The sequence below is a fragment of the Hibiscus syriacus genome, unplaced genomic scaffold, assembly GCF_006381635.1.
Source record: "Hibiscus syriacus cultivar Baekdansim isolate YM2019G1 unplaced genomic scaffold, ASM638163v2 tig00111016_pilon, whole genome shotgun sequence".
Taxonomy (NCBI): Eukaryota; Viridiplantae; Streptophyta; class Magnoliopsida; order Malvales; family Malvaceae; genus Hibiscus; species Hibiscus syriacus.
The window spans coordinates 175,533-192,063 of record NW_024062955.1 but is presented as its reverse complement, the minus strand read 5'-3'; the positions used below and the strand labels follow the sequence as shown (position 1 = coordinate 192,063).

The following is a 16,531-nucleotide window of genomic DNA, read 5'->3' as shown; positions in this document are numbered from 1 at the left end:
AAAATCAAATTCAGAGATTTTTTCTTCTTTATTAATGGAAAGAGAAAACAACCTCAGAAACTTCACTCTAAAAGGGATATTGCTAACCCACCTTTCAAACCAAAACAATAAATCCTTCCCCCTTCATACTCGTAATTGAAAATGATTCCGAAAACATTGACCAAATTCATCATTCGCCCAACAATTATTCGCAACTCCCCTCCACATCCAAGATACCTTATAGGGTACCACATTATCTATCAATATTGATCTATTATCCAAACTATACTTGCAGCACACCAAATTCTTCCACCAAGACTCCTTTTTCGTATCAAACTTCTATGCCCACTTTCTTAGGAGAGCCCTATTCATAAGGTTTAAATCCATGAGCCCCAACCCCCCTTAATCTTTAGGTCTGCACACCGTCTGCCAATTCACCCAATGTATACGATTTTTCTTTGATGAACCCCCCCTAAGAAGTTTGCCAGAATATAGTTCAATTTCCTTGGAACCATATTCGACACTCTAAACGACATAAAATAAATTGGCAAAGCGCTTAAAACTGACTTCACCAATATTGCTCTCCCTGCAAGAGAAAGAGTATTTGCTTTCCAACCCGTCAGTTTCGAGTAAAATCTCTGGATTACTGGTTCCCACATAGAAACTAAATTCTTTCTCAAACCAAGGGGAAGACCAAGATACTCCGTTGGAAAGGTTCCATCTGAACATCCAATCGAATCTACCCACGCTCTGAGGCACGATTCATCAACATTTATACCGAAAATTTTGCTCTTAGACAAATTTAGTTGTAACCCCAGACACCGTTCAAATATAGTCAATACTCTCTTCACATTCTTTAGCTGCCCTTCCGAAGCACCACAAAAAATTAACAGATCATCGGTGAACTGCAAATGAGATAGTGGGAATGCCTTATTTGGACTGCCTATCTGAAACCCACTGAAAAGACCCATCTTAACCGCCTTAAGACATCATCAAACTTAACATCTCACCCACCAAGTTAAACAACATCGGTGATAATGAATACCCTTGGCGTAAACCCCTAGATATCTTGAATGTTTCAGTTGGAGAGCCCTTAACCAATACGGAAATTGAAGCTAAGAATAAACATTTTAAAATCCAGGAACTCCATCGCTGCCCAAACCCCATATATTCCATAACCTTTTGCAAGATCGACCAGTCTATTGAATCATAGGCTCTTCTGAAATCCGCTTTAAACACCACCCTTTTCAAACTTTTTTTCCTCCAAAAATCAATCCCCTCATTCGCTATAAAGGAACAATCAAGAATCTTCCTCCCTGGTACAAAAGCAAATTGTGCAGGACCTATAAGAGAATCAATACAAGTCCTTAATCTTCTTGAGAGAACCTTCGACAAAATTTTGTAAAGACCACGTACCAGACTAATAGGCCGGTAATCTTCCAAGCTCTTCGGATTCAATTTCTTGGGGATCCATGATATAAAAGAACGATTCACTCCTTTCTCCCACCTCTTCCTTGAATAAAAATCCGAGAAAAACGTTAAGATCTCGTACTTCAGCACCATCCAAAATCTCTTAAAAAAACCCATATTTAGCCCATTCGGTCCTGGCACCTTGTTGTATATCTAAAAGGAATATGTATGTGGATATATATATGTATATGTATAGTGTTTGTATTCACGAGTCAAAAGGAGATTGAAATTTCAAGTGAGCTGTTGATAAAGTGGTTTTTTTTATTTGTGCAGAGGCTATCACGATTGAGAGAGGAGGAGAGGAACCATTTGGAGAACAGAAAGAAGAAATTTTTCTCAGAAATAGTTAATGCATTCCGTGACTTCCAATTGCAGATTCAAGCTACTCTAAAGTGTCGAAAACAAAGGAATGATGGTGTCCTGGTATAATGTTCTTTCTATGTGGTATACTTTTACAGTGTTTTATCATTCATATGGTAGGGATAGAGGGATGCGAAGTTATGCTTTACTTAGTTAATGAGAAGAATATATGTGGAATTTTGTGGAGCATGTTTGTCTTGAGCCAATATTGATCAAACTAATGAGGCCTGAAATTCTTATCAAAAAAAAATATTGATCAAACTAATGAGAGGTGTTAGGTAATAGATAAAACTACATCTCTGATTTATTCTTTCAACAAAGAATAGTGAGCTGGAGCACCACTCAGAGTGCTTTCTGGCCTTCTGATATCTAACTACAATATGCATTAAACTCTTTGGTACAAACACTTACTTGCATTCTAGTTAAGTCAGTGTAAATAGTATAATTATGATATTGTTCGTACTCCAACAAAAAGATTTTTCTATTGTTTTTCTAGTAACTATTAGCATTGCATTATTATATTCAGGCTCTCACTTATTCCTCGTCTCTCATTTATCAAAGGTTTACCATATGTCAATCCAACTTAATTTTCAGATAAAACAAATGAAAATCTAGAAGAGTTAGTAACGAAAAATGGCAGTACTAGATCCTTCAATTAAACATTTTATAGTTGTTGACGTTTGCCAATTATTGAAACATCCTCGGTTAATATTATCTAGAACTATGTAACTCGGACTCGGGTATGCATCTGACACGGGTATGGTAGGCTTTTCTAAATTTTTTTTCCATATATTTGAAGGATCCTTGAAGGTCATATCCCCATAACCAAGTGTCGACCACTGGTATTTCATGAGAAATGAAGAGTCCAATTAGCATAGATCTAGAGGTTTATTGATGTCATAGAAGCATACCAGCACTCTGAGCCAAATATGAAAAGCTTTTGGTTCTCTTTGTGATTTGATTATTCATATGCTTACTGCCCTTTTACTTGAAACAACACCATGGTTACAAAATTTTGATATTGAATATATTTTGACAGAAATGTAAGCACTTATTTTAAACAAAAAGGAAGACTTCCAAGAAACATGTTACTCTGTAATCTTCTTTTCTAATTCTAACAATGCTTTATATATTTCTATTATTGGATTTAACATCACTTACAAATAGCTTTAGTCATCATATCATTTGGTATAAATCACAAGAGTGTTGGAAATAAAACACTCACACAAACAACTTTTATTGAAACTCAAACAAATATTACAAGAGCACTCTCACTCAAAAACAAGAACTACAACTCACTCTTATAAGACTTTGCTTCTTGACTCACTTAGAAGCTCTTAATTTTTCTTGATGCTTAAGCTAAAATGGGGAGGGATATTTATACTACTCAAGAACAATAATACACCACACAAATAAAATAATTTAAACCATTAAAGTCTACAAATACATAACTCTCACCTAACTAAATTGATGCAAGCAATGACATCAATTTAGTTTGGGTTTGGGTTTAGGCTCCCATAATGGATCAAGTTTATGATCCAACACCCCCCTTAAACTTGATATTGTGATTCCTAGTAATTTCTTTAATCTTATGAAGTCTTCGCTTGTCAGTGGCTTGGTAAAAATATCGGTAACTTGATCTCGTGACTTCACGTATTCAACTTCCACATCGTTTCTTGCAACACGCTCCTTTATATAGTGGTAGCGAATATCGATGTGCTTGCTTCGATCATGGAACACTGGATTCTTTGCTAAGGCAATGACTGACTTGTTATCGACACAAACCTTGGTAGGCTCTTCTTGTATCAAACCTATCTCCTTCAATAGATTTCTAAGCCAAATTGCATGACAAACGCATGAGGTAGCAGTAACATATTCCGCTTCACAAGTGGACAATGTGACAATCGGTTGTTTCTTTGACATCCATGTGAAAGCAATATCTCCCATGAAAAATACGAATCCGGTAGTGCTCCTTCGATTATCTATGTCTCCACCCCAATCATTGTCGCTATATCCAACAAGCTTGTAATCATTAGAAACTGAATAGAACAAGCCAAAGTCAATTGTACCTTTCAGATAGCGAAGAATTCTCTTTGCGGCTTTAAAATGGGTGGTTGTTGGAGATTCCATATAACGACTAACCAATCCAACTGCGTGAAGAATATCAGGACTCGTGCAAGTTAGATAGCGTAGACTTCCCACCAAACTTTTAAAGAATTTTGGATCTATACTTTCGCCTTCTTCATGTTTGGACATCTTGATCCCGTATTCTGTCGGTGTGCTTATTGGCTTACAGTTCTCCATCTTGAACTTCTTCAGGATCTCCTTTGCATAGCTTTCATGTGAAATGAAAATTTCATCCTTTTGTTGCTTAACTTCAATGCCAAGGTAGTATGCCATGAGCCCATGTCTGTCATCTCGAATTCCTTCATCATCACATCCTTGAATTCATTAAACATGCTTGGGTTGCTTCCGGTGAAAATCAAATCATCCACGTAGAGGCACAAGATCAAAATATCTCCATCTTTGATCTTGATATATAGAGCGTGCTCATAGGGACACTTGTTGAAGCCATTCTCTTGGAAGTACTTGTCGATTCGGCTATTCCATGCACTTGGTGCTTGTTTTAGCCCGTAAAGAGCCTTCAACTTCAAAACCTTGACTTCTTAGCCTGATGGTTGCTGAATGTAGACTTCCTCTTCAAGAACTCTATTTAGGAAGGCATACTTTACATCCATTTGTTGTATCTTCCACTTGTTTTGAGTTGCCAAAGAAATGATTAGTCTGATAGTCTCCAATCGAGCAACAGGAGCAAATACCTCATCATAGTCAATTCCAGTCTTTTGACTATAGCCTTTAGCAACTAGCCTCGCCTTGTGTCTTTCAATCTCTCCTTTGGCGTTTTGCTTTGTTTTGTACACCCATTTGACACCTATCGCCTTATGTCTCTTGGGAAGTGAGGTAAGTTCCCATGTGTCATTCTTCTCGATGGCCTTGATTTCTTCATCCATCGCATCTCTCAATTTCTTTTCTTGTATCGCTTCTTGAAAGCTCACTGGTTCACAATCGACAAACAGACAAAATAATGTAAGATTATCTTGCCGTTCAGTTACCTCATAGAGATCTCTAAGGCTTCTTGTACGTTGCACAACTCTTTAACTTTGACTTCCACTTGACGATGACGAAGGTGATGAGTCTCCTTGAGTGACTGATGTTGGTGAAGTGGGTGGAGTTTCAAGCTCTTGTTGAGGTTCACCTAGTTGTTCCCTCATTATCTGCTCATCTTCTTTAAACCGAGGAAAGAAATTTAAGTCATATGCATGAGAGTTAAAATCCCATTCTCCTTCTTCGTTGAAAACCACATCTCGACTGATCACAATCTTCTTATTGTCTGGATTGTACAGCTTGTAACCTTTCGAATTTGCATCATAGCCGATAAAGATAAAACTCTCGCTTTTATCATTAAGCTTCGTTCTTCTCTCATCTAGTACGTGAACATGGGTTATATTTCCAAAGGTTCTCAAGTGGGAAATGCTAGGCTTTCTTCCACTCCATGCCTCTTGTGGTGTCTTTCCCCATACACTTTTTGTTGAAGATCGGTTTGTCAAGTAGACTGCACACGCTATTGCTTCCGCCCAAAATTCCTTGGGTAATTTCTTGCTTTTGAGCATGCTTCGTGCCATGTCGAGAATTGTTCTGTTCTTTCTTTCTGCCACCATTTTGCTGAGGGGATCTAGGAACTGTCATTGGTCGACGAATTCCATTTGATTCACAAAACTCTTGAAACTCCCTGGAAGTAAATTATCCTCGGTCGGATCTCATGGCTTTGATCTTTCTACCACTTTCTCTCTCCACTGCTGCTTTGAACTTCTTGAAGACTTCGAAAACTTCCGACTTCTGTTTCAAGAAATATACCCAGACTTTTCTTGAAAAATCATCAATGAAGAGAAGAAAATAATTACTGTTACCTAGAGAGCTTGGCTTGATCGGTCCACACACATCGGTATGGATGAGCTCAAGTGGCTTCTTGGCTCTTGTCTCTGACTCCTTTGGAAAGCTTTTCTTGAATTGTTTCCCGACTAGACACCCTTTACAAAGCTGGTCAGGATGGTTGATGCGAGGTAGTCCCTTCACCATCTCATTCTTAGATAGCAGCTCTAGACCTCCATAATTGAGATGCCCAAATCGAAGATGCCAAAGCCATGGTGCATCTTTGTAGCAAGCTTTCAGGCACTTTGCAACATCATTTTGTATGTTGATCAAGAACATTCTATTCTTTGACATCGACACTTTAGCAATGAAGTTATTCTTATCATCTTTTATAGAAAGATTATAAGTATTCATATGAATATCATAACCTTTCTCTACCAGTTGCCCTAAACTTAAGATGTTACTTTTCATACTAGGCACATAGTAGACATTTGAAATAAATTGATGCCTCCCATCTTTCAAACGGATAAGAATGTTACCTCTCCCTTTCACTTCTATTGTGGAATCATCTCCAAACGAAACATTTTCGCTTACTGACTCGTCTAGCTCCACGAACATGTCTTTCCTTTCACACATGTGATTGCTTGCACCACTGTCAAGATACCAAGAATTTGCTTTGCCACCATCAGTTTCCTTTCGTGCTAGTAGAAGAGTTTCTTTGCCATCTGTCTTTTCCTCCACATAGTTGGCATTCTCCTTAATTTTGTTGTTGGGAGATCTACATTCTAAAGCATAATGCCCAAACTTCTAATAATTATAACATCGAACTTGAGATTTGTCATACTTTGAATTCGGATTGATTCTTCCACGACCTCGTGTTAAGCTTTCTCCTTTCTCATAGTTGTTGGAATTGTTGCTCTAATTCCAGACTCGTCCACGACCTCGACTTCCACCTCGTCTATGGCCTCTGCCTTGGCCACGTTGGTTTCTATCATTGCGTTGACTTTCATGCATATCCTTGAGTTGCAGCTTGAGGAGTGGCTCAGTAAACTCATGCTTCTTATGCTTCCCTTCATATGCTTGCAATGATCCTTGGAGTTGCTCGATCGTCATTTCTTCCAAGTCTTTAGTTTCTTCAATCGTCACGACTATGTGCTCAAATTTGGGATCCAACGAACGGAGTATCTTCTCTATTATCCTCACATCTTCTAACTTTTCACCATTTCTTTTCAATTGATTAGAAACAACTACTACTCTTGAGAAATAATCTAAAATAGACTCGGATGCTTTCATGTGTAAGGATTCAAATTCACCTCTTAATGTTTGGAGACGAACCTTCTTCACTTGCTTGGATCCTTTGTAAGAGGTTTGCAGCTTCTCCCACGCTTCATTGATAGAGTTTGCACTCGAAATCTTTTCAAAACCATCATCATCTAATGCTTGATAGAGGAGGTAGAGAGCCTTCTTGTCTCTCTTTCTTGAATTCTTCAAAGTTGTCTTTTGATCTGGTGTAAGAGTAGCAAAAGCATCATCATCCGTAGGCTCGTTATAGCCTTTCTCTATGATATCCCACACATCTTGTGATCCAAGAAGTGCCTTCATTTTGATACTCCAATTGTCGTAGTTGTTGTTGTTGAGTGTCGAAACTTGGAATGGTGCCATACCATTTGTCATAACTCTCAATATAATGAGAATTTGCAAAATCCAATTGCACGGATTAATCCGGAACGCTGAAAAATCTTGGGAGGGACTTGGACAACTCGGTCAAGGGGCTCCAACTCGGCTGACTCGGCTCAACTCGGTGAGTCAACTCGATTTTCTGGCAGTAGTCTTCCGGCGGTGCGTCAGAACTCAGATTGAGAAAATTTTGGCGGCGTCAGATTCCTCTCGTCGAGACTTTCGATCTTTCCAACTCGCTCTGATTCCACTTTGATGGAAATAAAACACTCACACAAACAACTTTTATTGAAACTCAAACAAATATTACAAGAGCACTCTCACTCAAAAACAAGAACTACAACTCACTCTTATAAGACTTTGCTTCTTCACTCACTTAGAAGCTCTTCATTTTTCTTGATGCTTAAACTAAAATGGGGAGGGGTATTTATACTACTCAAGAACAATCCTTCACCACACAAATAAAATAATTTAAACCATTAAAGTCTACAAATACCTAACTCTCACCTAACTAAATTGATGTAAGCAATGACATCTTCATCAAATTGATGTCAGTAAGCAATGACATCAATTTAGTTTGGGTTTGGGTTTAGGCTCCCATAATGGATCAAGTTTATGATCCAACAAAGAGAACTATAGCATAAGTTTGGTATTTTAACAGGCATGGCATGGAAGGCAAAGACAACGTGCTACGAGAGCTGAGAAATTGAGGTTCCAGGCCCTGAAGGCTGATGATCAAGAAGCATATATGAGATTAGTGAAGGAGAGCAAGAATGAACGATTAACTATGCTTCTTTCAGAAACAAATAAGCTCCTTGTTAATCTAGGAGCTGCTGTTCAGCGTCAGAAAGATGCTAAACATTCAGATGGTATTGAAGATTTGAAGGATTTAGATTCTGATTCACCTGAGTTGGATGCTTCGAAGGATGGAACTCCTCAAGATTCACTTCCTGAAGAAGATATAGATGCCACTGATTCTGATCAGAATGATGAATCCAGTGATCTACTTGAAGGTCAGCGGCAGTATAACTTGGCTATTCACTCAATTCAGGAAAAGGTAAGATTATAAACCTTATTATCTGTACCCTTTGTAAAATGTTTTCATTTTTAATGTTTGTCCTGGACCATTGAGTTTATATTGGGCCAAAGGACGATTGGCATGTGATTCTTAGAATTCAATTGTGCTGTGAAAGGTGGGAACAATATGTATGTCTTCTTGCTGCAAATTCATGGTGATAAAAACGGCTTAAATGCTTTAGTTGCTTTTAACTGTTGGAAAATTATTTCAATGTACTTCCAATATGTTCGTTTGCAATCTCTTAGTCATGGATTCCTTCTTTTTGAAAACACACACACACACATATAGATTATTCTTGGGATTTTGTGGTCATTACTAGTTGTGGCTAATTTGCTAATGAGAGTATACTGTATACTCAATAATATAACAAAGGTCCAGGTTGATGCCTGTGAATTGTCATTCCTCTACCAATAGTCAGTGTTAGCTCCTTGGTATCCACCCAATGGCTACCATATGATATCTTATTAATCATTTTCTATTTGCATTGCAAACCATTCATGTTCTCAATATTTGTTATATTTTAATTTCTGTATAGATTTTTGGGAAGAAGCTACTAAATTTGTGCTCTGTAAACAGGTAACGGAGCAACCATCCATGCTTCAAGGTGGAGAGTTAAGACCGTACCAGTTAGAAGGGCTCCAATGGATGCTTTCTTTGTTCAATAACAACCTTAATGGAATTTTAGCTGATGAGATGGGGTTGGGAAAAACAATACAGACAATTTCATTAATTGCATATCTCATGGAGAACAAAGGGGTGACTGGGCCCCACTTGATAGTGGCTCCAAAAGCTGTATTACCAAATTGGATCCATGAATTTTCGACATGGGCTCCTAGGTACAAAATAATTTTTCGAAAACATCTCTAATTCTCATGCATGGGTACATCAACACATGCACACATTTATTCAAAAGGTTGCATTTGCTTTTCTACATGTAATTAATAATTTGAAATTTCTTAGACATTTTCTTCTTGTTTCAGCATTCATGCAGTCCTTTATGATGGACGTTTGGATGAGAGGAAGTCAATGAGGGAAGAAATATCAAGAGATGGAAAATTTAATGTTTTGATCACACACTATGATCTTATTATGAGAGATAAAGCGTTCTTGAAGAAGATACACTGGTACTACATGATTGTTGATGAAGGCCATCGGTTAAAGAATCACGAGTGTGCTCTTGCACGAACCCTTATTTCAGGGTATGATGATAACCTGTGTCTGTTCTTTCTGCCAGATTGTAATCATGTTGTTTTGGAAGGTTATACAGCCACCTTTTCCTACCATTGCGTGTTGGTATTCTTGATCCTATAGATGTCTCTATCATGAAGGGGTTTTTTAACGAGGCCTACTCTTCTTATCAGTTTTTTAACGAGGCCTACTCTTCTTATCAAAAAAAAAATCCTATAGATGTCTCTCATCTACATTTTCCTTTGCATCTTAGAGGCCTTTAGTTTTGCTTGTATTGCATAACATAATTGATTAGGAAGGGGCCTTACTAGCTTTCAGGTTTTCAGATAACATGCGACTTGTAACAACTAGTGCACTCTTATGTAGAAACATAACAGAAGACAGAAAACTAAGAAACTGAAACAACAAATTGCTTATATCTGGTATTTCCCTCCTGTTTAATATTTCTTTCCTTTCAATCTACAACCCCAATCAATCCTTTTCCTTCTTTGGAAGTCACCTATTATACCACTAGTTAAATATACATGTTGGATATCTTTTATTTTTTTCTGTGGAGTCACCAGAGGTCAGGAAGCGGTGAAGGAGAGTTATAGTTGGTTGTAGGTATTCATATATATATATATATACATAGATAGAACTATCTATTAATTATGCTATGTAGTGTGTTGCTTTGGTTTGCCTGGAAAATCTATTAATGCCATATACCACTTGACTGATACTTTTACTTAGGCTTGAATGTTAGCATATAATACTTCAAAATCCTCCCTCCTTTTGTGCTATTGAATTCAGAACGCCTTCTGAAGACAAACAGCTTGCGGTTGCTTTGAAAACAATTTGAAGTGAAGTTGGCTAGTACTTTACCCTTTTGAGACATAAGGCTAAAATATTTCACTGCATTTAGTGCATTATGAAAGATATATTATTTCTCAGATAACTATAATTATGAGTGTTTCCAATTACTAGAGAATTGAGGATGTCATCTTATATTTTAGATTAGGCCTTTGAAAGAGAATTGGAAAGGCTGTTTTAATTGAATTTTCACTTGCATGCAGCTATCAGATCCGGCGGAGACTTCTGTTAACTGGGACCCCTATTCAAAATAGTTTACAAGAATTGTGGTCCCTTCTTAACTTTCTGCTCCCAAACATTTTCAATTCAGTTCAGAATTTCGAGGAGTGGTTTAATGCACCATTTGCAGATCGTGGTGATGTTTCTCTTACTGATGAAGAAGAACTCTTGATTATTCGTCGTCTCCATCATGTGGGTCTACATTAGTTTCAAACTATCTTATCTGTCCTTAAACTTCTTAATATTGAATAAAATTCCTTGATTTTCAGGTTATAAGGCCGTTCATCTTAAGGAGAAAAAAAGATGAGGTGGAGAAATACCTTCCTGGAAAATCCCAGGTTATACTCAAATGTGATTTGTCAGCATGGCAGAAAGCATACTATCAGCAAGTAACGGAAAAGGGCAGGGTTGGGCTAGACAACGGTTTGTAGATTCTATTTTTCATGCGATCAAGGCTATTTTGATGGTTTTTTCACACAATCTATTTGTCAAAAATATGTACTTGCGTTCTTTGAATCATATTTGTTAGGTTGGGATATACTTTTTGTGGTATGTGCTTTTGGTAGCGTATAGCTTCTCTTTAATTTTAAGGGGATTTACATTGTTTCCCAACTGCTAAGTGACTAGTTTCTAGTTACTGACATTTTCTTAAAAAAACATTGATGGGTAGGTACAAATGTACTACATGAGTTACCATATATCTACCATACAACCTTCTCAAAGGCAGCTGAGATACAGTATTATGCTTCTTAACGCTCCAAGTTGTATCTATCTTCTTTGATCTTTTCCATATACTTTTATCAATCTTATACTACTCGAGTTTTAATCTTGGACTCTCACATTTGAGTTCATTTGAACTGCATTATATTGTTTCCTGCTTAGTAGTGGTATTATCTTACTGGAACAGGAAAGCAGAAATAGTTGCCAATTGGTTAATAAGTCTAAATTTTTGTAGGGTCTGGGAAATCAAAGAGGCTCCAGAACCTGACGATGCAATTGAGGAAGTGCTGTAACCACCCATATCTCTTTGTGCCTACCCACAATATGTGGCAGAAAGAGGAGATTTTTAGAGCATCAGGGAAGTTTGAGCTCCTCGATCGGTTGCTCCCAAAACTTCACAGAACTGGCCATCGTGTCCTGCTCTTCTCCCAAATGACTCATCTCATGAACATTCTTGAAATATATCTGAGACTCAACCATTTTATGTATCTTAGACTTGATGGTTCAACAAAAACGGAGGAAAGAGGCACTTTGCTTAAGAAGTTCAATGCTCCAGACTCTCCTTATTTTATGTTTCTATTAAGCACTCGTGCTGGAGGTCTTGGGCTGAACTTGCAGACAGCCGACACTGTAATAATTTTTGATAGTGACTGGAACCCCCAAATGGACCAGCAGGCAGAAGATAGAGCCCATCGAATAGGACAGAAGAAGGAAGTCAGGGTTTTTGTGCTGGTTAGTGTTGGATCAATTGAAGAAGTTATTTTAGAGCGTGCAAAGCAGAAGATGGGTATTGATGCTAAGGTCATCCAGGCTGGATTGTTTAATACAACTTCCACAGGTCTGTTGTGCTTGAATTGACTTTATCTGTGTAATGCATGTAACACAAAAATCAGCTTGGCATGAGTTAGAATAAGGAATATTTTCTCGGTTCTGTCGTGTTATATTTGATAATCAGCGTATGCAAGATCCATAGGGTATTGTTGGATACTAATGTGTTTGCATGGTGTGTATGGTTTTGTGTCTGTGTGTGCACATGTGTAATCATATAGGTGGGACAGTAAAACACGGGGAATGTCGAAGCAACTGCTATCCGACCCCTACTCTACCCTAACCTTTCCTTTGACACTTAACACAACGTAGTTTTGTTTCTTCACATCATACATGTTTTGCCATCTAATTTGTTAAAATATTTTTATTGTTCTCTCTGTGAAATATAAACCATTTGAACTGGTTGGAGCTTGTTGGAGTAGAAGCAATTTTTATTTTCATCTATCACATGACAACAACTCTTCTCTTTTAGTTAATGTTTTGATTGTATTCCGGCTCGAGTAAATTCAATACCAAGCTAACGTGGTCATCTTCACTTATGCAGCTCAGGACAGAAAAGAACTGCTGAAAGAAATTATGCGGAGAGGAACAAGTTCGCTTGGAACAGATGTTCCAAGTGAGAGGGAAATCAACCGACTTGCAGCTCGCTCAGATGACGAGTTCCGATTGTTTGAGCAAATGGATGAGGAAAGAAGAGCGAAGGAGAATTATCGGTCTCGTCTCATGGAAGACCACGAGGTACCTGAGTGGGTGTTTGTACTTAACGATGATGATAGGAAGGGCAAAGCTTTTGAAAGCAATGTTGAACTAGGGAAGCGAAAAAGAAGGGATGGGAACTATTACGCAGATACAATGAGCGACTTACAGTACATGAGGGCTGTGGAGAATGCAGAAGACATGGAAAAGAAGTTACCGAGCAAAAGGAGGAGAAAAGACCATCTTCCAGCCGATGAGAGCAATGAGTTGGGTGGTAATAACATAGGAGTAGACTTCAGGAATGACAATATGGCAGCAGTAAGTGAAGGAACAAGTGAAGATACTACCTATGGTTCATCAGCTCCAAAGAAACCCGAATATCGTGATCTAGGGGTTGAAAGATCGGAGCATCACGGTGGAGGAAGTTTATGGAATGAGCGGATAATTACATGGAGTAGTATTAAGAAGAAGAGATCAAGCTATGTTTTCCCAAGTTCATCGTCAGATTCTAGAGGGCAGAATTACAATGGAAGAGGAAATGGATGGGCTTGAATTCTGAGGGTGTAAATTTCCTATTCCTGAAGACTGAATTTGATCCTAGAAATGACTTTCCCTAGTGTGTTATTGTGTATGTATGTACCATAAAGTTATTCCAAGGGTTTAATTTCCCTCATTAAAATCTAGAGTTTAAATTATGCATTCACCAATAATGTGTTTTTCTTTTAAAAAACAAATTAATTAATGTCTAAAACTATATCAAGTTTCTTTATTTTATATAATCTCTTTGTAATATTTGTATATATAATATCCCCTAGTGATCCGGTTAGATATATTTTTGAGCAGTCGGGTTTTTATTTTATATGATATTTATGTATGTTATTTCGATAATTAATTGAGTTTGAACATCAATTTAATAAAGTTGGGAAACAAAGAAAGTTTACAATCATTACACAAACTAAACATATAATTAAGACATTCTTATAGTAATTGATACAATAAATAAGCAACTTGTACACATACAAAGACTATACAAGAAAAAATGTTAATAACTAATAAAAACTTTGAACAAAAATATCGATACGGACATATCTGATTGCATAGGTGAGCGAACTATAACATGAGATCAAATTATTGAAAGATCATTGATAATTACATATCAGAATTGAGCGTCGTGAGAAAACTATTTTCAAACGTAAATTGTGTATCTAAATCCAATTGAGAGTCTAAAGTGTGAAGATTAACAAGATAACAAATAAGTGTTATCTTAATCAGTTGAGACGTAAAATCTAATTGTAAGAAAATTAAATGAAAACAAAAGGATCAAACGACCGATAAAAAAGATTAAAAATGTCATAAAGATATAATTATTAAAAATTAAGAAAACATATGAAAAATGATATATATATATATATATATATATATATAAGATTAACTATCAATATTAAGATTGATGTCGTCGCTTATCAAACGGAAAAAAAGTGAAAAAACTTCGGCTTTCTTTTTCTGAGAAAATATGAAATTTTAAGCTACAGTTTCCACAATTTTATATGATTCCAAACATGGGGCATAGTGTCAACACACATTTTCGTCCTACTAGAATTCAAACTCTTAAAAATATGATAGAATTTTATTATGATTCAAACTCCTAAAAATAGGATAGAGTTCTACTATGATTTAAACTCCTAAAGATATGATTCACAAGCACTATAAATAGCCATTGTAACTCACTATTGCAACACACGATTTACAGACAAAATACAGAGGAAAACACGAAAAATACAAAGGCAAAACTATTGTAAACGATTCGAAAAGGAAATAAAAGGTAGAATTTTTTTTGATTCGTTCATTTCTCGCATGTGCACGTTATTTTTTTTGAGATTTGGTTTGAATAACCCAAAACGTGGGTTGCGCCGATGACCAAAAATGGGTGGGGTTTCGAAGTTTCGAACCTAGATCTACCCTGAGGCGTGTTCATTTTTTATCCCCTAATACGTAATATCAACGTTAATTGTCTTTCAAATTTGGCCCCAATCTTTATTTTTCTTTATATTAGTTCTTTTATTTATTGTATAGATATTTTTATTTATTTATTATTTACATTATTGTCATTATATAAATATATATATGTATGTTTTTTTAAATGATTTTCAATTGATTGTTTTTAAACTATGTATTATTATTATATATACATATATTTTTTATTTATTTATATTCATTTGGTTATTTTTTAATACTATATTTATTATTATATATATATATATATATATATTTTTAATATTTTACTTATAAGCGTATTATACATATATATATATTGTAATTATTTATTTAGTTTTTTTTACTTTATCATTATACGTATATATGTATGTTTTTAATAGTTTATTTATAAGCCAATTATCATTATATGTATACTTTTATATTTGATTTATATATTTTTGTTTTTGGTTTTTTTTTATTTATATTATATTATATTTTCATATTACTATTATTATTGTTATGATTATTATTTTCTATTTTACTCATTTATATATATATATATATATATATATATATATATTAATATTTCATTTCTTTATTTCTTTATTTATTTTTCCTTTTATTTTTTTTACTTATTTTTATTCTTCATTTTTTCATTTATTCATTTTTCCCTCTAACACATCTTACGACTTTTTAAGGGTATTTTCGTCAATTAATCAAAGATAAGTAATTCATGATCAAATTTTACCTTTTAATTTAAAATTACAATTTTCTTAATTAAGACAACTGGAAATTAAGTAGTACCGAAAGGGCGGTTCAAGGGTGCTAATCCTTCCTTGACCGTAACCGACTCCCGAGCCCGACATATTCCTGGTAAGACGCAGATCAGGTAAGAAATAGGGTATCCGATCAACCCATTTATTTTTAAATAAATGATCGGTGGCGACTCACAATCCACATTTTTCAAGTCGAAGCCCAATCCCGGGGCCCAACCGAAAGACGGTTGTGACAGCTTGGCGACTCCGCTGGGATTCTCAAGTGAGTCAGGCTAAGATAATTTTCAGTTGTCTTTTTAACGAAAGGGTAAGTTTAAATTTTAAGGTAACATTTCGATCTTTATTGCTTACTTTTGATTATATTTTTTCGAGTAAATAGTTGTACTAACCGTTTTCTCAATGATTTCAGCCCTTAAAGTCTTTTTTCATCTAAGGCTCTAAACCCGAGCTCCGAACCCGTTTTAAGTGGGGGTGAAAGCGATGCATTCGTGTGAATTTATTCTCCGCATATGCCTAGGAAGCAGCCTTCGGGATTCATATACCTTATGTCTTCGTGTGAATTTATTCTCCGCGTAGACATAAGGGAATGTGTCCTCTCGAGTTTAACTTAGTCCACACAAGCCTATGATGGGTTTAAGACTAAGGGTCTGGCAAGCCCAAGGGGGCACCAGCAAGGAGAACTCGGGTACCGTTTTTTAGCACCTAAATCGGGAGACTTTAAAGAATTAGAGCATACCCCAAAACCTTATTTCAAACCCTAAGATGCCAGAATTATTTCATGATTTAC

The 16,531-nt window shown here is 36.2% G+C and overlaps 1 protein-coding gene across 1 annotated transcript in view; it reads left to right on the top strand.

Moving 5' to 3' along the window:
* LOC120150198 (probable ATP-dependent DNA helicase CHR12) overlaps positions 1–13,654 on the top strand; it is a 31,491-nt gene extending 17,837 nt beyond the window's left edge. Inside the window, exons 5-12 of the mRNA XM_039162894.1 lie at positions 1,723–1,872; positions 8,078–8,473; positions 9,071–9,330; positions 9,475–9,693; positions 10,735–10,942; positions 11,020–11,173; positions 11,706–12,308; positions 12,843–13,654. Coding sequence (XP_039018825.1) covers positions 1,723–1,872; positions 8,078–8,473; positions 9,071–9,330; positions 9,475–9,693; positions 10,735–10,942; positions 11,020–11,173; positions 11,706–12,308; positions 12,843–13,546 — 2,694 coding nt within the window. The 3' untranslated portion in view covers positions 13,547–13,654. The remainder of the gene's footprint in view (positions 1–1,722; positions 1,873–8,077; positions 8,474–9,070; positions 9,331–9,474; positions 9,694–10,734; positions 10,943–11,019; positions 11,174–11,705; positions 12,309–12,842) is intronic.
* The last annotated feature ends 2,877 nt before the right edge of the window (positions 13,655–16,531 follow it).